Genomic DNA, 27,999 nt, shown 5'->3' with positions numbered 1-27,999 from the left:
TTCACAGTTGTCACGTTTTATTTTGTTTTGGGTGAGATTCCGCAGCTGCTTTGCAAAGCCCCAGGTAAGTAAGTCACCCCAATTCCACCCAGCAGCAGGTGCAGGCAGCCACCACAGGCTACGCAGAGCCCCCCTGCACAGGCTGCTCCACGTCTTCCTCCTCCTGTCCCTGGTTCCAACCCTTCAGCCCCTTGGGTAGGGATGTGTCCTCCTCCAGGCTGCCCATGCCCTCTACAGACTCCTCATAGGTAGACTTCTCCGCGAAGGGCCGGGGGCCCAGCAGCTCCACCATGTCTGCCTTCTCCAGCAGCCGCTGGTCCACCTGGAAACAACGGCCCACCTGTCAGACGGCTCTGAGGACCCAGACCTCAGCAAGCTCATGACCGTGACTCAACATGGGACCCGCTCTGAGGACGTGCTCACGGCCCAGACCTCAGCAAGCTCAAGGATGGGTGTGGCATGACCGTGACTCAACATGGGACCCACGACCCGTCTGGGCAGAGGCCACACTCACCTTCTCCACATCCTCCCGACACTGTGTCAGCAGGTCCAGGGTGCGCTTGTAGGCGGCACTGATGAGGTGCCGGACCTCCTCGTCAATGAGCTGGGAGGTTGCCTCGCTGTACGGCTTCTCCACCAGGGCCTCGCCTTGTCGGGGAAAGTCGAAGGACACCAGGCCCAGCTTCTCACTCATCCCAAACTGCACAATCTGCAAGTGCGGAACCCAGGATGAGCCTGCGCCCAACACAGCCTCCTGCAGCCCGTGCCGCGGGACGCCCACCCTTACTTGGGCGTAGGCGCTCTGGGTGACCTTCCTCAGGTCATCCTGAGCCCCAGTCGTGATCTGCCTGAAGCACAGCTGCTCGGCCCCCGGCCCCCGAGCATCACGCACATGTGGTCGAAGAGCTGCTCCTGGGTGTAGAGGTGCTGCTCCCGGGGCAGGTACTGTGCACAGCCAAGTCCCTTGCCCCGGGGGATGATGGACACCTGAGGACAGGACACATGCCCTCATCACCCCAAACACTGTCCCCACTTCCTCCAGGAGCCACCCTGGAGCGGGCGGCCACCTGACCCTAGCTCTGACCACAGGTCCTTTTACTGGAACAGGAGAGAAGAGAGCCTGACCCAGGCCCCCCCGCACACACCATGGGGATGCCCCGAGAAGTGCACCTGCCTTTGGGAGCGTCACATGGAAACCGCCTCTGCTCTGCCCGCCCTGCAGAGGCTCTGGAGAGGCCGACGGTCGAATTCAGAGCTCAGGAGTGAGGCGGGTTTAACACTGAGGCTGCTTCCTGGAGTCGCATGGCTGAGGCCCCATCTGGAACCCACTGCCCTGCTTTCCCACCCCAAAGGGATCTTTTGACAAATTCTAGAGCAGTATATTCCTTAAAAAGCTAAAGGGCCAACCCTTGGATGTACCATGCCCACATGACCATAGGTTGGCCCAGAGATACCAGGCCCAAGCCTGCCAGGTGGGCTCACTCCGGGTGGGAAGACCAACCTTCAGCAGGGGGTCCATGTGCTCCAGGAACCAGCCCACCACCGCGTGTCCGGCCTTGTGGTAGGCCGCAGTTGTCTTTTCACTGGGCTGCAGGACCTGGGTCTTCTTCTCAAGACCTATACATCACATTCCCCGGGCGAGTGAAGCAGGGCAGGAGTAGGTGGTTGGGAAATGAGGCCGCTCCCTCTGCGCCCAGCCGTGTCTGCAGCTACACCTGATCCCCAGGCTCGTCTATACCAGACAGCAGAGGCCAAGCCCCAGCTCCATGCTGCCTTCTGCTTTGCAGTGAAACCCACTTCCCACATACCTCACCCAAAGCCTTAAAACAGGCCTGTCTGAAGCCAGTGGGAGCAGCTGTGTGTGAAACACAGTGAGGCACCATATCCTCTGGCTTGACTAAAGATGACAGCACAGCATGACAGGACAGAGAGGGATGATCTCAGTGCCCTAAAGGCCCAGTGCACAGGCAGGTAACAGGACAAAGGAAAAGCACAGATGGCACAGCTGGCCCTGCTCAGAGCCCTCTAATCACACCAGGACGGCCCTCAGGAGGCTTTGGTGGCAGGACACGGTGACCACACCTGGAATCCTAGAAATTTGGAGGCCGAAGTAGGAGAATCACTTGAACTCAGGAGATCGAGACCAGCCTGGGCTAAGTAGCAAGACACCATCTCTATAAAATTTTTTTAAATTTTTTTAAGTTAAATAAAAATAAGCAGCTTTGGGCCGGAAGCGGTGGCTTACGCCTGTAATCCCAACACTTTGGGAGGCCAAGGCGGGCAGATCATGAAGTCAGGAGTTCGAGACCATCCTGGCTAACACAGTGAAATCCCATCTCTACTAGAAATACAAAAAACTAGCTGGACGTGGTGGTGCCCACCTGTAGTCCCAGGTACTCCGGAGGCTGAGGCAGGAGAATAGCTTGAACCCAGGAGGTGGAGCTTTCAGTGAGCCGAGATTGCACTACTGCACTCCAGCCTGGGTGACAGAGCAAGACTCCATCACTTCATTTAAAAAAAAAAAAGCTTTGGTGTTTGCTTTGGGATACTCGATATCATAAGTAATTTATGTATACATTATACTTTGATAAATGGTTAAATAAAGCAGCAGAAGCTAGAACGCTCTTCCACCTGACCCATGTCAGCTCTCACAGCTTGGGGTGGACCATGAAGGATGGCTACTGGCCACCTCCCTGTTCTCCACCCTCAGAACAGCACCAGGGAGAGCCAGGCCAAGCAAGACCATGTTGGCATTGCCTGGTGTGGCTGCCCCAGGAGACCCTTCCTCACAGCTGACTCCAGTTCCCCAAGCTGGCCTAGATGCAGGAGGCTGTGTGATCCAGCCCACTCTACAGTCTGCTGAGCTGAAGACAGAGATGGATACCGCTCCCCACCAAGCTGAAGAAAATGCACTGTAAGGCTGCGCACAGAGGCTCACACCTCTATCCCAACACTCTGGGAGGCCGAGGTGGGCAGATCACCTGAGGTCAGGAGTTCGAGACCAGCCTGACCAAAATGGTGAAACCCCATCTCTACTAACAATACAAAAATTAGCCAGGTATGGTGCTACGTGACTGTAATCCCAGCTACTCAGGAGGATGAGGCAGGAGAACTGCTTGAACCTGGGAGGCAGAGGTTGCAGTGAGCCAAGATCATGCCACTGTACTCCAGCCTGACTGACAAGAGCGAAACTCCGTCTCAAAAAAAAAAAAGAAAAAAGGAAATTCACTTTGTTCACTTCTTTCACAACAGTACTATCCCGAGGAGGCCCAGGAAGGTCCCTACAGCTTCCAGGAGGCTTTTCCCAGGAAATCTCATCCGTTCCCATCAGGGAAGAAGGCTCCTTTGCCCTCCAGAGTAGGCATTCAAACCTGATTCTAGTATGCTTCCTTGGGCCTCTGCAGCCTGGAAGGCCCATCCCTTTCAATGTCTAAATGTTGCTCCCAGAAGGGGCATGAAAGCTATTGGAAGATCCCAAGTCTCATATGCTGTTAAGAAAATTGCTTCCTGCAGAATTGATTTTTTTTTTTTTTTTGAGATGGAGTCTTGCTGTGTCACCCAGATTGGAGTGCAGTGGCACAATCCTGGCTCACTGCAACCTCTGCCTCCCGGGTTCATGAGGTTCTCCTGCCTCACCCTCCTTAGTAGCTGGGACTACAGGCATGTGCCACCATGACCAGCTAATTTTTGTATTTAAAAATCAAGATAGGGTTTCGCCATGCTGGCCGGGCTGGTCTCAAACTCCTGACCTCAAGTGATCTGCCCACCTCGGCCTCCCAAAGTGCTGAGATTACAGGTGTGAGTCGCCGCGCCCGGCCTGCATGCAGAATTGAAACTAGGGCCAGACGGTGAGCCTGCCAGGCCCAGAGCTGCAAACACCCCTCCCTCCCCAAGGGTTCCCAGGCTCACCTCCGATGACCCTCTCGATGGCCTGCTGAAAGTGTTTCTCCTGAACAGAAGGACTCAGTTGCCGGGCAGCAATCAGGGCTGCTTCATTGCAAACATTCAGAACATCAGCACCTGACCCAGGAAGGACGAAATAGCCAACAGTCAGTGCTGCTCCTGGCCGCTGGAGCTTGACCCAGATCAGATTTGTTTTGTTTTGTTTTTTTGAGACGGAGTCTCACTCTGTCACCCAGGCTGGAGTGCAGTGGCGTGATCTCTGCTCACTGCAAGCTCCGCCTCCTGGGTTCACACCATTCTCCTGCCTCAGCCTCCCGAGTAGCTGGGACTACAGGCGCCCGCCACCACGCCCGGCTAATTTTTGTATTTTTAGTAGAGACGGGGTTTCATCATGTTAGCCAGGATGGTCTCGATCTCCTGACCTCATGATCTGCCCACCTTGGTCTCCCAAAGTGCTGGGATTACAGGCGTGAGCCACCGTGCCCGGCCCCTAGATCAGTTTTGTTGAGGAAAATCTCCAGTAGAGGCCAAGGCTGAACTTCAGTAGAGACTTAGAGGTAGTGGGAGGTGTCCATCAGTCACCACTATTTAACCACATTTTTTGTTAACCTTTATTAAGGTATAATTTATAAACCGTAAAATCCACCCATTTTACACACACACATCAATGATTTTTAATAAAATGATCATGTAGTGCAACTATTGCCATAATCTAGTTTTAGGACATTTCCATCATCTCTGTAAGGTACCCTGTGCTATTTATATTTATAGTTCATTCCCATTTCCACTTCTGGCAACCACTCACCTCATGTCTGTCCCTACAGATTTGCTATTCTATACGTTTTTGTTATTATTCTGCACATTTCACATAAACGGAAACATATACTATGTGGCCTTTTGTGCCTGGCTTCTTGCATTTAGAACAGTATTTTCTAGGTTCACCCATGTTGTGGCATGTATCGATACTTTATTCCTTTTTATAGCTGAATTTGACTACAGTATATACCACTTTGGCCATTCACCTGCTGATGGGCACTACGGATGCTTCCATTGGAGGAAAACAGACTCATCCCTGCTGAGGGGCAGTCAGAGTCATCCCTGAGTTATCTCTGCTGAATCATCCCTGCTGAGTCATCCCGGTTGAGGAGCAGTGCTGAGTCATGCCTGTTGGGGGGACAGTGCTGAGTCATCCCTGCTGAGTCATCCTTGCTGAGGGGCAGTGCTGTCATCTCTGCTGAGCCATGCCTGTTGAGGGGCAGTGCTGAGTCATCCCTGCTGAGTCATCCCTGTTGAGGGGCAGTACTGAGTCATCCTTGCTGAGGGGCAGTGCTGAGTCATCCTTGCTGAGGGGCAGTACTGAGTCATCCTTGCTGAGGGGCAGTGCTGAGTCATCCTTGCTGAGGGGCAGTGCTGAGTCACCCTTGCTGAGGGGCAGTGCTGAGTCATCCTTGATGAGGGGCAGTGCTGAGTCATCCCTGCTAAGTCATCCCTGTTGAGGGGCAGTGCTGAGTCAACCCTGCTGAGGGGCAGTACTGAGTCATCCTTGCTGAGGGACAATGCTAAGTCATCTCTGCTGAGTCATCTCTGTTGAGGGGTAGTGCTGAGTCATCCCTGCTGAGTCATCCCCCTCTAGGGGCAGAAGAAAGCAGTCTTGGTAACATTCCAGCTTTTTAACTTTGGTATGTAAACAGACATCTGAAGTCAGCCAGAGGAGAGAACAAAAGCGAGGAAGCACATTTTGTGTCTAAGACAGATGACACCCTTCAGATGCCTGCCAGGCAAGACCTCACTCACCATCCTGCAGCAGGCAAACATACAATCCTGTGCGAATACACGTCACCTGACACTAGGCAGGACACTGTGGGGAGCCAGGGGACGGGTATCACTGGGGGCGCCAAGGCAGCTGGAGGTGAGGAGATGCCACAGCAGAATGTTCCAGGGGTGGCGGGAGCAGGTGGGCATAGGTCAGAAGCCGTGGCCCATGGCCGCATAACCATGAGGTACTGAGGCAGCAAACAGCTGCGGAGCATGGGTGAGGAGAACAGAAATCCCCCGGAAAGTCCCCACTCATTCCTGAGGGTGATCCCGCCTAGGCAGGGAAGTAGGTTTCCCAGCACAGACCAGGATTCCATTAAAAAGAAGCTTCCTCAGCAGGGAGGGCAAGCCCCAAGCAGAAACGCTGCAGGAAGCATCAGGTTGCCAGATCCTCCCCCTGGGACATTACTGTCAGCTCTGCAGTGAGACTCACTAAGTCCGACTGTAATTAAAACAGAAATTCAAGTGGGTACAAATTAGTTTTGGGGCTAAGAAAACTGATCTCTGAGGCCTCTGAACGCTCTCAACAGGTAAAAAGTCCTGCACACAAGTGTGAGCACCGCCAGAACTGAATGAGAACGGCCAGTCACCACCCCCCATGACAAGGAGCAGAGCACACACGGCTCCCACCATATGCGGGACGGCACAGCCCACAGCACTCACCACTGAAGCCTAGCGTGAGCGCTGCCAGCCTCCTCGCCAGGGCGTCCTTATCGAGGGTGTCGTCCAGCTTCAGTGGGCGCAGGTGGACCTTAAAGATGGAGGACCTGCCTTTGATGTCGGGGGGCCTAATGAAGACAGGGAGGCCTGGGCTCTTGTGCTTTCTGGGTCTTCAGAACAGTCGCTCACAACCATATCACAGAAATGCAAGGACAGCTGGGGTCTCTATGGAGGTCTCTGCTGTCATCCTCCAGACAGAGCTGGAAGCAATGGCAGAAACCAGCCAGGGCACACACACATCTGGCTCCACAGCTACTAAACCCCTCAACCCAGGGCCACGCGACTTGACAGCAAGCAACACAAGGGCCACACGGGATTAATGCTTCCTGACAAACACAAGAGGGTAGGCGGAAGGCAACGATGGCTGACCATCAGGGTGAAGAGTAAGGGATAAATTGCTGTCTTATAAATTATCAATTTTTAATTTTTTCATTTATTTATTGTTTTTGAGACAGTTTCGCTCTTGTTGCCCAGGTTGGAGTGCAGTGGTGCGATCTCGGCTCACGGCAACCTCCACCTCCCAGGTTCAAGCGATTCTCCTGCCTCAGCCTTCCAAGTAGCTGGGATTACAGGCACACGCCACCACGCCCGGCTAATTTTGTATTTTTAGTAGAGACAGGGTTTCACCATATAGGCCAAGCTGGTCTCAAACTCCTGACATCGTGATCCGCCCGCCTCGGCCTCCAAAAGAGCTGGGATTACAGGCGTGAGCCACCACGCTGAGCCGACTATCAAATTTTTACAGTAGTGAAAAAAAAAAAAAAGCTGGAGAATAAGTATCTTTTACATCCCTCCCGCCTGTCTGTATTGCAGCAACATCCCTGCAGGTCCAATCACATATATTCTTGCCAAGAAGTGGACTGCCAGGGGCAGGACTGATAGCAGCAACTTGCGGCTCTCACACATTTTAAAAATGTTACATTAACTGCTTCGGAATTACCATCAAAATCTCCTCCAAATACACTGCAAATCACCTAAACAAACTTTTTGGCCAAGGGGATAAAGGCCCAACCCGGAGAAAGGGGTACTCACCAATGTAAATCTGGCGATCAAACTGGCCAGGCCATATGAGGGTGGGGTCCAGGATGTCATAGTGGATGGTGCCAGCCAACACCATGACGTTGGTGGCAGAGTTGAACCCTGGACACAGGAAAAGCAGGTGAGCCTGAGCAGCAAGCCCAATATGTGCATGGCAGGTAACCAGCCATCCCTCCGCTAACTGGGAACCCCACAGCCTGGCTCAGGGGGTACAGAGAAGTCCAGGGCGTGGGCCCTCCTTATCCTGACTTATTACTGGTTCCTGCAGCCTCTGACACCACGTGGTGCTGGAGTGGAGGAGGGCAGGCCAGGGGCTGCACAGGAAATGGAACGCCCAGAAGAGGGGGAAGGGAGGAGAAAGGCTGAGGGCCCCACTTCCCTCCTCTCTCCAATCGGTCCCCTCCAGATATCAAAACAGTCACAATCTAGTTAGAATTACTACTGGGTACTAAAGACAAAACAGTATTTAGGAAATGCTTCTGGCCAGTAGAGAAAAGTGTTTACACAGCAGGCCTGACTGCTGTCCTCACAAAGGCCCGCTCACAAGGGCGGTGTCTGGGCGCTGTGATTCTGGGAGCGCTCCCACCATTCCCTGAGAAAAACAGCTCCCTGGGCCCAAACGCTTTGTGCGCCCCCAGCAAAAACCCCCGGGAACCAAGTCTCTCCTGAGCTTCCTGGTCAACATCAGGCAGCCGTGGTCACAGCGTGATGCTGCGGGAAGTCAGCACGTCCCATGCGGCTCCATTGGGGAAGGGTTCAACACTGCACCTGGTCTCCCCGCGACCCAGTGCGCCTTCTCCCCTGGCTGATTTTGCTGTGTCCTTTAACAGTAATAAATTAAAGCCCTGAGTGCTACTACAGGCTGAGTCCTATGACTTCTCCTAGCAAGTCACCACATCTGGGGTGGTCTTAGGGACCCCAACACAGCCCTAAAGCTAAAGTGAAAATCAAATCTGCCAAAGGTCTAAGTGAAAGCTTTTCCAAATCTGAAAGCTGGCACAGAAGCCTGGACGTGTCCAATGAGGCTTTAGCAGGACTGACAGACGACGATCAGCCACATCTTAGCTAGAATCACTCTGAGAGGAGGCAGGTCTGGGGGGTCTGTGAGATTCTGGGTGATGCAGGGGCAGCAAGACAAGGCTCGGGGCGGAAGAAGCATGGGTTGTGCACACACCACCCTGTGGGCACCGTCAGAAGCAGCCATGCTTGGGTACCTGGTCCCCCTCCCCACAGAAGCAGGTGGCTCCACACTCCAGAGAACCCCCCTCCATCTGGGGGCAGGAGAATGCACTGGAGGAGGCTTGTGAATCTAACACAGCTTTCTCCAGCACGTTTGCCTGAGAGCAGCCTTCCTTAAAAACAGAATAATCAGGCCGGGCGCGGTGGCTCACGTCTGTAATCCCAGCACTTTGGGAGGCCGAGGCGGCCGGATCACAAGGTCAGGAGATCGAGACCATCCTGGCTAACATGGTGAAATCCCGCCTCTACTAAAAATACAAAAAAAATTACCCGGGCATGGTGGCAGGCGCCTGTAGTCCCAGCAACATGTGAGGCTGAGGCAGGAGAATGGCGTGAACCCGGAAGGCGGAGCTTCCAGTGAGCCGAGATTGGGCCACTGCACTCCAGCCTGGGTAACAGAGCAAGACTCCATCTCAAAAAAAAAAAGACAGAATAATGAGGGATTCTCTTCTGGGGGTGACTGTACAGAAAAAGGCTGTGCAGACTGTTGCTAAGCAGCTGCAGGGGAACAGCTGCCCACACCGTCCATCTCCACGAGCACCTGGTTCAGGGGTTCTCCTGCTCACTCTGGCCTCCAAAGTGCCCTTGGCCTCGCTTCCTGCCAATCGCATCAATCTCATCAATGAGTAAGACACATGGAGCGTTTTTTCGGGCCATTGCAAACATGTCACGAACCTGAAACAGGAACCCACACAGAATCGGTTTTGCTACTGGTAGGAAGACGGGAATGCCAGTTATCCTCCACCCTCCCCTCAGAAACCTCGGACCCGTTTTGCCTCGGTGCACCAGCACCTCCCACACACGCCCATGCCCAGGGCCCCACACCAAGCTATTCAAGTTGACCAGTCCTGGTCCAGGCATGGTGCTGAGGCCACCTGCAGCAGGTTCCCATCCACCTACCCTTGCTGGCCCAACGCCAACAAACATTTCCAGGAACTCAGACCCGTTCACAGTGATGAAGGGCACATGGCCTCCCCTGCAGTTGCTTTGGCAAGAAGGGTCTTGCCGGTACCAGGAGGACGAGGGAGCATGGCTCCCTGAAACACAATGGTGACATCGGGCTCTTTAACAGGGGAGCAGATGGTACACAGGACAGAGAGCTGTTCAAACTGGTGACTTCTGAGATTGACTAAGAGGAATCCCATTAGGGATGGCTAAGGAGCTGGAGGGCAGGAGAGGGCTAGACTTGCCCACAGCACACCCTGTCCTACCCATGTACTCCAGGAAAGGCACCCACCATGGCTACACACACAGCCAGCTCTTCATGATGGATTCTCATGGGGGATGCCACAGGCAGAGGTAATTTTGGGGAATCACTGTACCTCATACCCAAGAACGGGAAACCCAGATGGGCCCTGACCCCACTAACTCTTTCCTGATATCCACAGCACAGCACAAGACCTGTGATGTAACACAGAGGCTGACAGAGCCCCTTCTCGCAGGAGCCCCTGCCTGCTGGGAAAGGGGGACCAACATACCACGTGAGGGGCCTTTCTTGGTACCTGACTACCTCACCCACTCCCTCTATCATACAGATTTTCCCCAGCAAATACATGCATATGAAAAAAACTATAATTTGTTCAGCAGCAATAGACATAAATTTAAAAAAAAAAAAAAAAAAACGGATGCGGTGGCTCACACCTGTAATCCCAGCACTTTGGGAGGCTAAGGCAGGTGGATCACCTGAAGTCAGGAGTTTGAGACCAGCCTGGCTAACATGGTGAAATCCCGTCTCTACTAAAATTACAAAAATTAGCTGGGCATGGTAATATGCAACTGTTAATTCCAGCTTCTCGGGAGGCTGAGGCAGGAGAATCGCGTGAACCCAGGAGGTGGAGGTTGCAGTGAGCTGAGATCGTGCCATTGCACTCCAGCCTGGGCAACAGAGCAAGACTCTGTCTCCAAAAAAAAAAAAAAAAAATTCTGAAAGGCAAAGAGAACCACCCACCGCAGCACCTGACTATAAGCTGAGATGAGCGGCAGCTGCCAGTGGAGCTCCAACAGGAGAAGGCCCGAGGCTCTGCACATCCATCACACGCACCTGCTTCCCAGCCTCGTGCTCGTCAAAGTGGAAAACAGGTCTGTCACCTTCTGGCTCCGCCCCAGGTTCCCAGTGCTTGGTATAATCATTATACGCTGCTTGGAACAAACTGCCCAGTGAATGCCCACCCCGTCGGGAGGTGCTGGGGGTGGGGGTGCAAGGCCACTGCAAGAATCTGGGTGTCCTCAGCCTGGTCCAAAGCCCACAGGTGACTTAAAGGGTGTGTGAATCAAGTTTCTGTGAATGCAAATATTTCCGGGAAAAAAATCCATGGCTTCTCTCAGGCCCCCAGAGTCATGACCCCAAAATGGCACCAAGAGATAAACTTGCCCTGTGTGCCCAGCAGCCAGATCCGGCACCCTGACCCACACCACCCACAACGTACTGGCTGTCTGTCTGCACACACCTGGCCGCTGTCTGCACACACCTAGCCGCTGTCTGTCTGCACACACACCTAGCTGCTGTCTGGCTGCACGGACCTAGCCGCTGTCTGGCTGCACACACCTGGCCGCTGTCTGGCTGCACGGACCTGGCCGCTGTCTGGCTGCACGGACCTGGCCGCTGTCTGGCTGCACACACCTGGCCGCTGTCTGGCTGCACGGACCTGGCCGCTGTCTGGCTGCACACACCTGGCCGCTGTCTGGCTGCACGGACCTGGCCGCTGTCTGGCTGCACGGACCTGGCCGCTGTCTGGCTGCACGGACCTGGCCGCTGTCTGGCTGCACACACCTGGCCGCTGTCTGGCTGCACGGACCTGGCCGCTGTCTGGCTGCACGGACCTGGCCGCTGTCTGGCTGCACGGACCTGGCCGCTGTCTGGCTGCACGGACCTGGCCGCTGGCTAGGTCTGGGCTTACCAAGAGGCAGCTACATCTGATCCCAAGCCTGTTCATACAAGTTGTACCTACTGTTCTATGTAATTAATATTAAACTAATAAAACAGCAGTAAGAACCGACTCTGACCCACAGCCATCTCTGGCTTTGACTTGGAGCTCAGAGTACTACAACGTTTTCTAAAATCAATACCTTTGGAATTTGTGCTCCTAACTCCTGATATTGCTTGGGATTCTTCAGGAAATTCACAAATTCCATAATTTCCAATTTGGCTTCTTCGCACCCAGCTGCGTCCGCAAATCGCACATCGATGCTGCCATTTCAGATCTTGGCTGTCGTCTCACCAACACTGAAGAGGCTCCTCCTCGTCTACTGCGCCTGGCTCCCATAAGGCCCCTCCTGGCAGCATAGAGGAGAATGCCAACCAGGAGAAGGGCGGGCACCAGGCTTCGCAAGAAAGAGCTGGAAAATCGAAGACAGTATTACCTGTCACGCTCAGGAGGTCAGAAATAGCACCTGCGTGCCAGGCACGGTGGGTCACCCCTGTAATCCCAGCACTTTGGGAAGCCACGATGAGAGGATCTCTTGAGCCCAGAAGTTCAAGACCAGACTGGGCATCGTGGCAAGACTCTGCCTCTACAAAAAATATAAAAATGACCGGGCGTGTTGGCTCACACCTGTAATCTCAGCACTATGGAAGGCCAAGGCAGGTGGATCACCTGAGGTAAGGAGTTCGAGACCAGCCTAACCAACCTGGTGAAACTCTGTCTCTACTAAAAGTACAAAAATTAGCTGGGCATGCTGGCGTGTGCCTGTAGTTCCAGCTCCTCAGCACACTGAGGTGAGAGGATTTGCTTGTGCCTGGGAGTTCAAGGCTGCAGTGAGCCATGAGTGCACAACTACACTCCAGCCTGGATGACAAAGCAAAACCCTGTCTCTTAGAAGAGACTGCTCTGGGACTTTGTTTTGCTACACAAAAGGGAGCAGGTTTTTTTCCTTTTTTTTGAGACAGGGTCTCACTATCACCCAGGCTGGTGGGCAGTGGCATGATCACAGTAACCTGGAACTCCCAGGCTCAAGAGATTCTCCTGCCTCAACCTCCTGAGTAGCTAGAACCACAGGCATGCATGCCACCACACCAGATAATTTTTTAACTTTTTATAGATACGCAGTCTCACTATGTTGTCCAGCTGATCTCAAACTCCTAGTCTCAGGTGATCCTCCTTCCTCAGCCTCCCAAAGCACTGGGATTACCTATGTGAGCCGTCACGCCAGCCCTCAGTCTTTTTTTTTTTTTTTTTTTTTTGAGACGGAGTCTTGCTCAGGCTGGAGTGCAATGGCGAGATCTCGGCTCACTGCAAGCTCCACCTCCCAGGTTCACACCATTCTCCTGCCTCAGCCTCCCTAGTAGCTGGGACTACAGGCACCCGCCACCACACCTGGCTAATTTTTTTTGTATTTTTAGTAGAGACGGGGTTTCACCGTGTTAGCCAGGATGGTCTCGATCTCCTGACCTCGCGAACCGCCCGCCTCGGCCTCCCAAAGTGCTGGGATTACAGGCGTGAGCCACCGTGCCCAGCTTCTTTTTTTTTTTTTTAATGTGCCAAAGCCCATCCAGCATTAGGCCTCTCCAGTTCTGAAGGCTCTAGCCACAGGCATTTCTATCTCCCTGACGTAACCTGTGGCTGGCTTGGTGGGGCAGGAGAGTGACCAATTCCACCACCCACCACCTCCTCCACCTGGCCAAGCAGCCCTGCTGGAGCTTACACCACAGTGTCTCCCCCAGGAGGTGCCGCCAGCAGACCCAGAAAGGCCTCCTCGTATCTAGGGCCCACCGGGCTTGTTTTGTCACAGGAAGACACCAAATGTCTTCCAGGTTAATTGTTTGTCTTTGCTCTTGCTCTTCAGAGGCTTGAGGCCAACCCTCCTCCAGGGCTCTGCAGTCACTTTCAGCCCCACATACAACCAGGCATTCCTGGCAACTCAACAAGCAAAGACAGAACCCAAGTCAGCAATAAACAGCACCCAGATGACATCTGGGAGCTCCAGCAGGAGACCGCAGGCACTTGAGGCTCTGCCACTAGAATCTGAGAGTTAATCTCCAGATTTCTACCTGCCTCACCTTCTCTCACCCCACCGCAGGCCCTACTCTGTGCTCAAACATACGTCTCAAAGAAACCGCCCACACCACGATTCCAATTTTTACACCCTCCTGGCTAAAGCTGGTACTGGATTTGTACTCTCTCTCTCGGTTCAGTTTTCAATTCAGGGCAGAAGGGTCAGAGAAGACAGAGCAATGACAAACCCAGGCAGTAAACACGAAAACAGGACCCACACTTAGCAACACTGACTTCTGTTCTGAGTCCTGGGATGCACGGAGTACTTCATCTGCTCTTTGCCCTCATGTCCATAATTACTTTAAGAACATACGATGCAGTGGAAATCCAAGATAATATGAGAGGCATGGGAAGCTTAGAATGACCAAGTGTCGGCCAGGTGCGGTGGCTCACGCCTGTAATCCCAGCACTTTGGGAGGCCGAAGCAGACGGATCACGAGGTCAGGAGATCGAGACCATCCTGGCTAACATGGTGAAACCCCATCTCCACTAAAAATACAAAAAATTAGCCGGGTGTGGTGGCAGGCGCCTGCACTCCCAGCTACTAGGGAGGCTGAGGCAGGAGAATGGCGTGAACCTGGGAGGCGGAGCTTGCAGTGAGCCAAGATCGCCCCACTGCACTCCAGCCTGGGCGACAGAGCAAAAGACTCTGTCTCAGAAAAAAACAAAAGAAAGACCAAGTGTCAGGTACTACATGGGAGCTACAGGGTTGTGTGCAGGGACACCCAGCACCTGGGAGGATGGGTCAGGGCTGCCCAAAAGGGAGCCTGGGGAAGTCACAGGTGCACAAGCCCCACCTCTGGACGTTAATTCGACAGTTCTGCAGGAGTGGCAAGTAGAAATGATGAAAGTGCATTTTGACAGGGCTCTCGCAGTGATCCTGCTGCATGGCCAATTATGGAAGGCTTCCTATGGGACTTCAGGGAATTTCTGCTCCAACAATGACACCCACGACTGGTTTTCTCTTTTAATGCTGCCTAGCCAAATACTTCCCTGCTTCAATTCTCTTCTCATGAAAAACAGTAAAAAAAAAAAAAAAGAAAGAAAAGAAAAAATACATATATAAGCATATATACACATATATATAAAAGTATATATTTTTTTACTGCAGACATTGCTTATTACAGATGCCTATAACAAGCTTGAGAAACACATTCCAAAACAGGTTAAACACTGCATTTCCGTTTTGTGTTCACACAGAGGCCCTTCGCCATCCTGCTCACCCGTCACTCTTGCTGCTGTAGACCACCGCTGCCTGGTTGTGGGGCTCCATCCCCAGCTCACACTGAGCCAACTCCAGGTTCCGCTCGAAGGTGTCAACACTGCCAATGTTAAACCACACGAACTTCTGCAGAGCAAGAGCAAGCTTAGGGTGCATCACCGTGTCCCACACGGAGCCCCACCGTCACACACGCACCTCCCACTGCCTCTTCTCCTAGCCTTAACGTCCACAAGATGGACGAGGCCTGTGCCGAGGCTAGCTCCAAAGGAAACTAACTAACAGCAGAAGGCTCTGGTTTTGGCCCCACAAAATTAGTCTTTAAGTTCTAGACGAAAGTGTAAAATGTCCAACAACTGTTGGGGTGTGCCTTTGTCTCTTTTTCTTTTTTTTTTTTTTTTGAGACAGTCTCCCTCTGTCGCCCGGGCTGAAGTGCAGTGGGATGATCTTGGCTCACTGTAACCTCCACCTCCCGGGTTCAAGCAATTCTCATGCCTCAACCTCCCGAGTAGCTGGGATTACAGGCACAGGCCACCATGCCCGGCTAATTATTGTATTTTTAGTAGAGATGGGGTTTCACCATGTTGGCCAGGCTAGCCTTGAACTCCTGGCCTCAAGTGATCTGCCCACCTCTGTCTCCCAGAGTGCTGGGATTACAGGCACAGGCCACCATGCCCGGCCGTTCCTTTTTGCTTTTTACTCTTTTATCTTTGTCTCTTCTCTCCCCACAATCCTTGATAAGTTGTTCTCAGACATTGCTTGGCAAATCTGAATCCTGGTTAGTCTTATAAGGGCTCCTGTCCCCCTTGGAAGGCTTTGTTACTGATACACAGCAAAGAGAAAAAAAAATCACATTAACGAGTAGGTTATGGATACTAAGGGAGTATTTTACTGAAAAAAATAGAAAACTACATTTTTACACGAAATAAACTTATGTCTGGAATACTCAGCCTTAAATTCACCCTTCACCTCAGAAGAGGTCCCAGGGGTAGGAATAACACACACAAATTGTTTGTTCACGACTTCCAGCCGGTCCACCTGGGAAAAAGAGAAAAATAATCAGCACAGCTAAAGCAGTGAGTATCATATTCAACAGTAAACCACGGGCCTCACCCTCAGACCAGCCCACAGCTAAAGCAGTGAGTACGACATTCAACAGTAAACAGGGGCCTCACCCTCAGACCAGCCCCACAGTGCAGACCGAGACTCCAATAGTGTCTGAGAAGCTGCATCTACTCTGCTGTGCAGATCCGAGTTTTGTTTTCTGACTGATTTGGACATTTCTAGCCTGGCCTGTGCATGCAATTCAAGAGGAGTTACAATTTGGTACATCTGAGCACCAAAGAGTCCAGAGTGACTTAAAAATCTAAAAGGAAGGCAGGGCGCGGTGGCTCAGACCTATAACCTCAGCACTTTGGGAGGCTGAGGAGGGTGGATCACTTGAGGCCAGGAGTTCCAGACTAGCCTGGCCAACGTGGTGAAACCCTGTCTCTAGTAAAAATACAAATATTAGCCAGATGTGGTGGTGCGTGCCTAAAATCCCAGCTACTCAAGTGGCTGAGGCAAGGAGAACTGCTTGACCCTGGGAGGCGGAAGTGGCAATGAGCAGATTGTACACTGCACTCCAACCTGGGCAACAGAGTGAGACTCCATCTGAAAAAAATAAAATCTTAAAAGGCATAGAAGTCTCAGACTGACAATACAGCTAAGTCTTCCAGAACTCATCCAGAAACATTTCGCCCACACAGCTGCAGATACCACAAGAAAATGGTGCCACCAAGAATGAAAATGCAACCCCAAAGGCCTCTACACAGCCACCCAGCGGCGAACACAGCCCAACAGCCAGTGTGCAGCAAAACCACAACTTGCGGGTACAGCCATTTCGTTAGGTATCATGATAACAGCGTTGCTTTTTCCTCTCCACAGAATCTGAAACCACTACCACACTACTTTCCTTGACTGCTCAGGGTCATGTGACCAACACGAACGTGTTTATGACAGATGCCTCTTGACCGTAACACAACCGCGTCACGGTCAGCGTGTCAGATACCTGGAGAGGACCTCACAGAAGCTCTGGGATCTGTCCAGAACCCACACACCAGCAGGCATCTTGGGCCAATTTATCTGTCTCACTCCTCCTCACAGCAGCATCTGTGAGTGAAGACCAACAGCAGAGAGGGGCTGCAGCAGCAATCCCTTCCTCCCATAAGGAGTCATCAAGGACCTTTCTGAAGACAGGTGTGTACCCTGTGGCCAGACAAAAAGGCCTTGGGTGGTGGTTCACAACTGTAATCACAGCACTTCAGGAGGCCAAAGTAGGAGCATCACTTGAGGCCAGGAGCCTGAGACCAGCCTGGGCAACATAAGGAGACACTGTCTCTAAAAGAAAAAATTGCAAGCTAGGCACAGTGGCTCACGCCTGTAATCCTGGCACTTTGGGAGGCCAAGGCGGGAGGATTGCCTGAGCTCAGGAGTTCAAGACTAGCCTGGGCAACACAGTGAAACCCTGTCTCTACTAAAATACAAACAATTAGCAACCTCCACCTCCCGTGGAGGTGTGGTGGCACGCACCTGTAATCCCAGCTACTCAGGAGGCTGAGGCAGGAGAATCACTGGAACCAGGGAGGTGGAGGTTGCAGTGAATAGAGATCGTGCCACTGTACTCCAGCCAGGGCGACACAGCGAGACTCCATCTCCAAAAAAAAAAAAAATATGTTTTTTATAGTCCCAGATACTCAGAAGGCTGAGGTGGGAGGCTGGCTTGGAACCAGAAGGTCGAGACTTCACACCACTGCACTCCAGCCTGGGTGACAGAGCAAGACCCTGTCTCACCAAAAAAAAAAAAAAAAAGCCTTAGGCACAAACCCTGGTGGGAAAACAAGACTTTCCTACAGAAAGTTCAGATCTTAACACTGTATCACTTAAAAAACATCTTTCTGAGGGCAACTGAGAAGCACAGCACTTGCTCTCATGTAACTTTATACTAAAACCTGAGCAGAGCTTCACCAGCCTTCAGCAACCCGACAGACCAGGCCCAGTGAAGGACAGGCCGAGGCTTGGTGGTGCCACATGCCCCTGTGTGTGGGCAGCAAGCCATCCAGGGGCCAAGGCAAGAGACCGAGGACAGGAGCTGGTCCAGTATAATAAAATATAAAACAAGAATAGTCATACCAGATATAGATCTTGGATATGATTATATATGAATGTGATTAATCATTAGTTTGTAGCAATTACTCTTTATCCCAATATTATAATAATCCTCGCTCTATAATCATAACCTAGGATAAACCAGGCCATACAGAGATAGGAGCTGAGGGGACATAGTGAGGTGTGACCAGAAGACAGGAGTGCGAGCCTTCTGTTATGCCCGGATAGGGCCACCAGAAGGGCTCCTTGGTCTAGCGGTAATGCCAGCGTCTGGGAAGACACCTGTTGCCAGGCGGACCGTGGTCTAGCGGTAGCCTCAGTGTCACGGAACAACACCCGCTACTTAGCAGACCGGGAAAGGGAGTCTCCTTTTCCCCGGGGGAGTTTAGAGAAGACTCTGCTCCTCCACCTCTTCTGGAGGGCCTGACACCAGTCAGACTTTCCCGCAGTTATCCGGAGGCCTAACCGTCTCCCTGTGATGCTGTGCTTCAGTGGTCACGCTCCTAGTCCTCCTTCATGTTCCATCCTGTACACCTGGCTCTGCCTTCTAGATACCAGTAGAAAATTAGTGAAAGTACTAAAAGTCTCTAATATGCACAAATAATGGCGTAAGCTGTCTTTCTCTTTGTCTTCTCTCTCTCTCTGCCTCGCATGCCAGGCAGGGAAGGGCCCCCTGTCCAGTGGACACGTGACCTTACCTATCATTGGAGATGACTCACACTCTTTACCCTGCCCTTTTGCTTTGTATCCAATAAACAACAGTGAAGCCAGACATTCGGGGCTACTACCGGTCTCCGCGCATTGGTGGTCGTGGTACCCCGGGCCCAGATGTCTTTTATCTCTTTGTCTTGTGTCTTTATTTCTACACTCTCTCATCGCCACGCACAGGGAGAAGCCCACCGACCCTGTGGGGCTGGACCCTACACCTGTGCACAGACACAAAGCCCCAGCCGCTGTCCAGGGTCAGCCAGCAAGGGACAGGGGTGAAGGAGGGGACACGGGTACACTAGGGGAAAGAAAAGATCTGAATTAGATACGAAACTAACACCTGATGATAAACAGACACAATCAGACAACCAGAAGTTACTCACAGAAGCAGAAGCTAAAAAAAAAAAAAAAGGCCAAGATGTTAATATTAACCTTCTGTTGGGGAAAGTAAAACTGTCTCATCTAAAAAATGAGCTTCCTAACCTTCTGTTGGGGTGGCTACTAGGAAAAGTAAACCTGTGTCTCATCTATGACCTGAGGGTGGGACTGCCCAGGACATCTACCACACAAGGGGTTTTCAACCCAGGCCTCAGAGCTCACAGCTTCTTAAGGGCATCGCAGACCACGTGCACCACTACAGTGGCCTCCTTCCCAGGTAGGTAAACGATAAATTCCTCTCACCAGACCCCTGGCCAGGTAATACTGTACAAAGTGCTTCCAAGTGATCTCTCTTCCCGGATCTCAAAAATAGAGGTAGAAAAATCCCATGGCAACGCCTGCCCCCAAAAGGGCCAGATTGCGGAAATCCTCGTCATCCCAGGGGAAGTCCCCCTGTGGAAAAAGGAAAACACATTTCCAGTTAAATGAAGGTAGTTTCTTCATGAAAATGGCTATTTCCTTTTTCAGATGTTATTAGAGAAGTTTTCCAACCCCCTCCTCCTGACCCTACACAATGTGTAGCCTCGGTTCCTCTCATGAGGAAAGATCTTTACGTGGTGTATGACACACACTGAAAGCCGCAGCTCACCAGATGCCCCAGGAGAAGCAGAAAGTCCACAGAGAACACTGTGTTTGAGCCACTGTTGCTAGGGTTATCTCTTCTGTGGGTCTGTTAAAATCCACATAGAGGCCAGGCATGGTGACTCAGGTCTGTAGTGCCAGCACTAAAGGAGGCCGAGGTGAGAGGACTGCTTGAGCCCAGGAGTTCGAGACCAGCCCGGGCAACACTGGGGTACCCCGTCTCTACAAAATATAAAGAAAAAATTAGCCAGGAGTGGTGGTGCAAGCCTGTGGTCTCAGCTGCTCTAGAGGCTGAGGTGGGAGAATCATCTGAGCCTGGGAGGTCAAGGCTACAGGGAGCAGTGATCGTATCACTGCGCTCCAGCCTGAATGACAGAGACCTTACCTCAAAAATAATAATAAAATCCAGATAGAAATCTCAGCACATTTTTATTTTTTTTATTTAATTTTTTTTTTTTGAGACAAGGTCTTACTTGGTCACCCAGGCTGGAGTGCAGTAGCACGATCATGGTTTACTGCAGCCTCAACCTCTAGGGCTCAAGCAATTCTCCTGCCTCAGCCTCCTGAGTACCTGGGACCAGAGGCACACGCCACCACGCCTGGCTAATTTTCTGTTTGTTTGTTTGTTTTGTGGAGACAAGGTTTCACTGTGTTGCCAAGGCTGGTGTCGAACTCCTAGGTTCAGGCAACCCTCCCAAAGTGCTGGGATTACAGGCATGACCCACTGCACCCGGCCTCAGTACATTTTTAGAAACCAATTTCTTTGAAACTTATGAACTAATTCAACAACTCACCTTTAAACAAGCAGAAAGATTGATATGGGTTTAAATTTATGTGTTCCCCCAAAATTTCCATGTTGGAACTCAATCCCTAAGGTGAAGGTATTAAGAGACGGGGCCCCTGTGAGCGGATTAGGCCCCAAGGCCTCTCCCTTCCCGAATGCAACTGGCGCCCTCACAATCTGTTGCCCAGGTTGGAGCGCAGTGGTGTGATCATGGCTCACCGCAGCCTCCACTCCCAGGTTCATGCAATCCTCCAGCTGAGCCTCCTGAGTAACTGGGACTACAGGCACACACCACCACGCCTGCTTCTTTTTGTATTTTTTGTACAGACGGGGTTCATGTTGTCCAGGCTATGATCTTGTAACTCCAGCCTCCACAACTGTAGGCAGTAAATGTACCCTGTTTATAAATTACCTAGTCTGATGTATTCTGTTACAGCAGTAGGCGCAGACTAAGATGCACACACATCTTCTGCATCCGCCTCCACCAGGCAGTCATCCCGCTTCCCTCCTCTCCTGCCTCCGTCTCCTCCAGACTCAGTATTCTCTAGTTCACTAGTCTCTGAGAGAAAACAAAGTAAGACTTCAAAATGCAATTACATAAGATTTTCCAGAGAAAGAGGATTCAGAAAACAGAAAAACACTTTCCAACACACAATTTTAATAACACCAGTTCCTTCTGGAAATGGACAACAGGAAAAGGATGAGGCTGGGGAGATATTGCTGAGAAGCAGCTTCAGATGCATCTAAAATCCCTAAAATTTCACCTTGCTGGCTTCATATTGAGTTTTAATAGCAAACTTTTTTGGGGTAACAGTCCCAAAATTGGCTGTAATTAGGGGAAAGAAAGAAAGGAAGAAAATGGTAAGACAGACTGGTATGGGTGGTCCCCCTTCTCAAGAGAACCAGGGAACACAAACCACCTGTTCTAAGCAGAGTCTGCCTCTCCTCCAAAAAATCTGGCCTCCTACATACACTTGTGACCCACGGACCTACCAGCCTCTTCCTGTAATGTTCCAGGACAAGTAAGCCATGACACCGTCCCCTTCACAAATATAGTGCTACTCCAACAACCACAAAATAACACCATGAAAGGCCAGAGAAGGACAAGGTGACCCCAGGAATAGCAAACATATTACAAGATGGAGTAAAAATTTGTACAAATTTTAAGGACAAACATGAATCTTCAAAGAAACATTCCTTGGCCAGGCGCAGTGGCTCATGCCTGTAATCCCAGCACTTTGGGAGGCCCAGGCGGGCAGATCACAAGGTCAGGAGATCGAGACCATCCTGGCTAACATGGTGAAACCACGTCTCTACTAAAAATACAAAAAAATTACCCAGGCATGGTGGCGGGTGGCTGTAGTCCCAGCTACTCAGGAGGCTGAGGCAGGAGAATGAGGAGAATGGCATGAACCCAGGAGGTAGAGGTTGCAGTGAGCCGAGAATGTGCCACTGCACTCCAGCCTGAGTGACAGAGCAAGACTCTGTCTCAAAAAAAAAAAAAAGAAACATTCCCTTCGTAGCAAGCCAAGTCACCACACCTCCCAACATGATTTCTGTGTTTCTTCACCCCATGCTCACCAGTACCCAAGCAGGAGACATTTCACAGGGGAAACACAAAATACTGACTTTGCCAATCCCAAAACCCAATCCACACCATCACACCATGATATAATTTTTAAATGATTTGTCAAGGCTTAGGATCTAAACCGGTTGAGGTGGTGCTGGTGACTTGGGAAGGATGGGTACCGCACAGGAGCAAGCTCAGGGAAGACCATGTCACCATCACACACTCACAGGCCCACCTGCCTGTCAGTTCCCAAGGAGATCAGCCCATTCAGTGAATGCTTTAAAAGTACTCAACTGTAACTCAACTGTAAAACTTCAAAGTCTGATTTTTCAAACTGGTCCTTTTACCTTTTTTTGGTGCTGTTGATGTTTCGGAGTTTGTGTTCCTTCCACTCCTCTTAAAGTATTTCTCAAACCCTTAGGGACAAAATGATGATTTGACTTCATTTCACTTCTTTTTTTTTTTTTTTTTTTTTTTGAGACAGAGATCTCGCTTTGTCACCCAGGCTGGAGTGCAGTGGCGCGATCTCGGCTTACTGCAACCTCTGCCTTCTGGGTTCAAGCAACTCTCCTGGCTCAGCCTCCCGAGTAGCTAGGATTACAGGCGCCTGCCACTACACCCAGCTAAATTTTGTATTTTTGGTAGAGACGGGGTTTCACCGTGTTGCCCAGGCTGGTCTCGAACTCTTGACCTCAGGTGATCTGCCTGCCTTGGCCTCCCAAAGTGCTGGAATTACGGGCAGTGGCGCCCGGCCTGGTTCTAATATTTTAGAAGACAGAATCACAGTAACAAAAGCAACCACACTATCAAGACGATATAGAGCAAGTGAGAGCGAGGCCAGTTTTCCCTCCTCCTGCCTCTCTTCCTGCTTCATACAATCAGCATGTGCCATCAGGTCCTAACACTGAGGCAAGTGCAGGAAGCACCTTCTACTCTGTAGGGACACAGGGTCTCTGGGGGCTTCGGTCAACTATCTCTGGAAGCAAAGCACAAAGTACAGGTCCACGGCCTACAGAAGGGCTCCAAGTGGGCAAGTGTGCTCTGAGCTAATGCCAGCCTGCACACTGTTTCTGTTCTGCTTTCCAAACATGAGGCTTAGCTGGTCCTGAGAGTCAGATACGCAGAAACGAAGGTTTGTTCCCATATCTTCCAAAAGATTCATCTAGCACCTTTCTTTGGAAAGAGCTTTTCTCTCACCAGCTTTACTGAGATATCAACACCATAAAAACATGGAGAAGGTGTTGGATGTTGTGTGGCTCAATATGGAAGCCAGGAAGGGGTAGGATGGGGCGGGGTGGAGTGGGGTGTGCCCTGAGTTGTCTGGATCCTCGACCCCTGGTCACTCACTGTAGAAGACACAGTGTGAGGAAGCCACTCAGTTCCTGTAAACCTCATGCTGCTAATGATGGTGGATGAAAGACAGGTACCTTTGGGTGGTTTTGAACACAGCCACCGGGAAAATAACGTCGGTCTTGCCTGCAGAGTCGGCTTCTGAAAGTGGATCCCCTGGAGGCACTGAAACAAGAGACCAGATGAGCTTATTAGCTTCTTCTGCAATACGGCACTGCACATTCTTACTGGCCACAACGACTGGAGGAAGCAGGATGAGGTGTGAGCTTATTGCCTTAAATATCCCATTAGAAATATGATTCAATAGAATAAACAGGAACAAGTTCACTGCAGAAATGCACTTCAAATTTTTATAGCTATAGCCTCCAACAGCAAGAAAAAACTCCCCCAAAAAACAAAAAACACAGCTTAGAAACTGAGGTAATTTATTTAGTAACTTAAAATATTGCAGCTTCAAAAACAAGACTGTAAGACTAAAACATAAAATTGTGTAAAATTTAAATACTGAAATACACTATGACTCATCTTTGGTCAACCAAGAGGTTAATTTCTTTTCTTTTTTTTGAGACGGACTTTTGCTGTCACCCAGGCTGGAGTGCAGTGGTGTGATCTGGGCTCACTGCAACCTCCGCCTCCCGGGTTCACGCCATTCTCCTGCCTCAGCCTCCCCAGTAGCTGCGACTACAGGCACCCGCCACCACACCCAGCTAATTTTTGTATTTTTAGTAGAGATAGAGTTTCATCATGTTGATTAGGCTGGTCTCAAACTCCTCACCTCAGGTGATCTGCCCACTTTGGCCTCCCAAAGTGCTGGGATTACAGGTGTGAGCCCAGCCTTTTTTTTTTTTTTTTTTTTTTTAAGATGGGGTCCCGTTGGAATGCAGCGGCTATTCACAGTAGGGACAATAGGCAGGTAATACAGCATCCAGCAAGAGGTTAAAGTTTTTGTCAGGCCAAGAAAACAAATAATTTTTCCAGCAGCTCTGTATTTTCTTCAGTCTTCAAGGAGGAAAACGTCAGCCAGGCAGTGTGGCTCATGCCTGTCATCTCAGCACTTTGGGAGGCTGAGGCAGGAGGATCACTTGAGGTCAGGAGTTCAAGACCAGCCTGGCCAACATGGTGAAACCCTGTCTGTACTAAAAATACAAAAATTAGCCAGGCATGGGGGTGGGTGCCTGTAATCCCAATTACTCGGGAGGCTGAGACAGGAGAATTGCTTGAACCTGGGAGGTGGAAGTTGTAGTGAGCCAAGACAGCTGTTGCACTCCAGCCTATCGACAGTGAGACTCTGTCTCAAAAAAAATAAAAACCACACACACAAAAAAATTAAAAAACAAAATCTAAAAACTCAACAACCCAGTACTAACCGTATCCAACAAAATCCCAACATAACCAGTGAATTTATATTGTCCCCAATATTTTATGTTATTTTATTTTTTTGAGACACAGTCTTGCTCTGTCACCCAGGCTGGAGTACAGTGGCGCCATCTCAGCTCACTGCAACCTCTGCCTCCTGGGTTCAAGCAATTCTCCCTATCTCAGCCTCCCAAGTAGCTGGGATTACAGGTGCATGCCACCTCACTGGCTACTTTTTGTATTTTTATTAGAGACAGAGTTTTACCATATTGGTCAGGCTGGTCTTGAACTCCTGACCTCAGGTGATCCACCTGCCTCAGCCTCCCAAAGTGCTGGGATGATAGGCGTGAGCCCCCAATATTTTATTATAATGAAACAAGACCCATAGTTGACAACACCTATGTTATTTCAGCTGTGTCAACATTTAGGGGGAGGCTGACTCTAGGCTACTACCCCAAAGTAAAATCATTCCCCAATTAGTAACTTTCTAATTAACTACATTATTCAAATATCCCTATAAAAGACCATCGTACACTAAAAAGTAAGGCATGCTATGAAAAAGATATTAAAATCAGAAAAAAAAAAAAAGCAGCTCAGAAAGAGAATGCTGACAGTAAAGGCTGTGGGGCTAACAAAAGCTTCCACATCGTGAATGAAATCGATCTGCAGCAGCCATCCCAGCACCAACGGCACACAGTCCCTGACACAGAGGAAGCAATGATTCTCGAAGGATCCCATGAATGTTTCCCCGATGGGGGTTTGGAACCCAAGGTGTGGGTCAACAGGAAACCAACACAAAGAACAGAAGGTGGCCGTACTGCACATTGTGGGGTGCCAGGTGCCTCTTACCTCACTTGATCCCCATTGCCCATCTGAGAAAGTAGAAATTGAGAGGTAATGTGAGTGCCTGAAGACAGCTGGTAGCTGAAAGTGTGCAATGAGAATTCTGATGCCCCAATCTTCCAGAGCTTTTCCATGACCACCCCAGGACCACCTCAAAGACAGTGTGGCGCTGGTGCTGGTGGCTGGGTAGATACCAGGTAGGCTACAGCCCTGAAGGTACAAAGTGTGACTCTTCAGGCTTGCAAAACTTGATAAAACATCCAATTCCTTTGCTTTAATTCACAATTTAGTCCTTTTGTGATTTGGTTAGGAGACAATTTGGTTAAGTCCGATGTAGTTCTCACAGTAAATGTAAACACTGAGACAGGAGTCTACCATTCCTTCTTGGAGTTTTCTGCAAGTCAGTTCACAGCTCACAGCGGATAATCTTGCTAAATTAGTTTTTGTGTATGCAAAGCCAAGACGTGAAGGCGGCAAAACACAAACTCCCTTCAACAGGGCAAAGTACTGCTGTCCTCCTTCCAGTCAGGCCATAAGTGAGCTGACCCTTATTCTGGGTCCCACAGACTCACACACAGCACACAGGTGCACCCTCAACAGGCCTACGAGGCCCTGCCCCTCCTTGGCCTCACTGTCTATCACTAACCTCTTCCTCATGCTGATCACACAGAACACAAGGCTGGACCCACCCTAGGGCAGTGCACTCTGTTCCATCTTCCTAGCAAGCTCATCTCAATCCCTCACTTCCTGCAGGGGACACAACAAATAACAGGGTTTATCCCTCCTCCATTCCCTTTCTTCATTTTCTACTTCCTTTATTCTGCTTCCTTTTCCTAACATGCCTAATACTTGCTTATTCATTGTCTGGTTCCTCCTTGCACAGCACATAAACTCTACCAGAACAACGACAGAGTAGGTAGCTCAATGAATGAAAGATGACTGCACGGATGCCTCCACAACGTAAGCTTCCATGAGGAGAGCTGTTAAGGTGTTTTTTGTTTTGTTCCGTTTTTTTTTAGACGGAGTCTCACTCCCAGGCTGGAGCGCAATGGCACGACCTTGGCTCACTGCAACCTCCACCTCCCAGGTTCTAAGCGATTCTCCTGCCTCAGCCTCCCGAGTAGCTGGGATTACAGGTGCATGCCGCCACACAGGGCTAATTTTGTATTTTAGTAGAGACAGGGTTTCTCCACATCGGTCAGGCTGGTCTCGAACTCCCCACCTCAAGTGATCCGCCAGCCTCAGCTTCTCAAAGTGCTGGGATTACAGGTGTGAGCCACCGTGCCCGGCCGTCTCTACTAAAAATACAAAATTAGCCAGGAATGGTGGCATGCGCCTGTAATCCCAGCTACTCAGGAGGAGGCTGAGGCAGGAGAATCGCTTTGAACCTGGGAGCTGGAGGTTGCAGTGAGCCGAGATTGCACCATCGCACTCCAGCATGGGCAAGAAGAGGGAAACTCTGTCCCAAAAAAAAAAAAAAAAGGCAAATTGCTGCCACCTCTCCAACCTCTGCATGTCACCCTCAGTGCATAAGTCATAAAGCTCTCAAAGGAGGACAAGCCAGTGGGCCAGAGACCTTGCCTGTCGTGTTCACCAAGATATTCCCTGGTAGATGATTAACAGATCTATCTCTAATAAATGAGAAACAGATGAGTGACCCAGTCCGGGAAGGAACTCAAAGATCATTCAACGTCCGTCCTCCCTTCATAAAGGGGTCTATAGCAGTTCAATGATTCAAAACTCTCCTGGGCTATATTAGGCTGTACACACCGATATTGCATATTGCTGACTTTCAACATGCGTTAACAACCAGGAGGGCCTCTGCAATGCTGATGCCACATGGCCACAGGTGAAAGATTGCTTTCACTCATATTGCTAGAAACAAAACCATCATACAGTTTCCCAAATGAATGGAGATGGGCGGGGGGGAAGTTCATTCCTGAAAACAGGACAGAAATACTCATTTTTTTTTTTTTTTTTTTTTAACTATTTTACTGCTGCCTGAAAACCATGACAGCTTCCTGGGATCAAAATTCAAAAACTGTGCATTAGAAAAAAATTCAACGTTACTGCTGCCCACTGGGATGTATCAATACAAAAATAAAGCAATCTTAAAATATAGAATATTCCGGTCTTAGACCCTAACCCTATAAAACAGGGATACGAGCAGGGCACGGTGGCTCAAGCCTGTAGTCCCAGCTACTCCAGAGGCTGAGACAGGAGAATCGCTTGTGCCCATGAGTTCGAGACCAGCCTAGACAACACAGCGAGAATCCGGCCCCGCTCCCAAATTTTT

The 27,999-nt window shown here is 50.5% G+C and overlaps 1 protein-coding gene across 1 annotated transcript; it reads right to left on the bottom strand.

Moving 5' to 3' along the window:
* LOC129457575 (AFG3-like protein 1) lies at positions 1 to 27,999 on the bottom strand. The gene is given in 20 exon segments (XM_055232911.2): positions 1 to 340; positions 515 to 709; positions 788 to 870; positions 873 to 987; positions 1,502 to 1,617; positions 3,910 to 4,020; positions 6,382 to 6,506; positions 7,467 to 7,578; positions 9,238 to 9,267; positions 9,270 to 9,390; positions 9,616 to 9,683; positions 9,686 to 9,752; positions 11,782 to 11,948; positions 11,951 to 12,051; positions 14,930 to 15,054; positions 15,895 to 15,963; positions 19,462 to 19,611; positions 22,502 to 22,570; positions 23,582 to 23,669; positions 27,474 to 27,999. Coding segments are annotated over 20 exon segments (2,163 nt in total). The 5' UTR covers positions 27,503 to 27,999; the 3' UTR covers positions 1 to 118.

Source organism: Symphalangus syndactylus, chromosome 11 (assembly GCF_028878055.3).
Source record: "Symphalangus syndactylus isolate Jambi chromosome 11, NHGRI_mSymSyn1-v2.1_pri, whole genome shotgun sequence".
Lineage (NCBI taxonomy): Eukaryota > Metazoa > Chordata > Mammalia > Primates > Hylobatidae > Symphalangus > Symphalangus syndactylus.
Note: the sequence above shows the minus strand (reverse complement) of the source record. Positions and strands in the feature narration are given on the sequence as shown.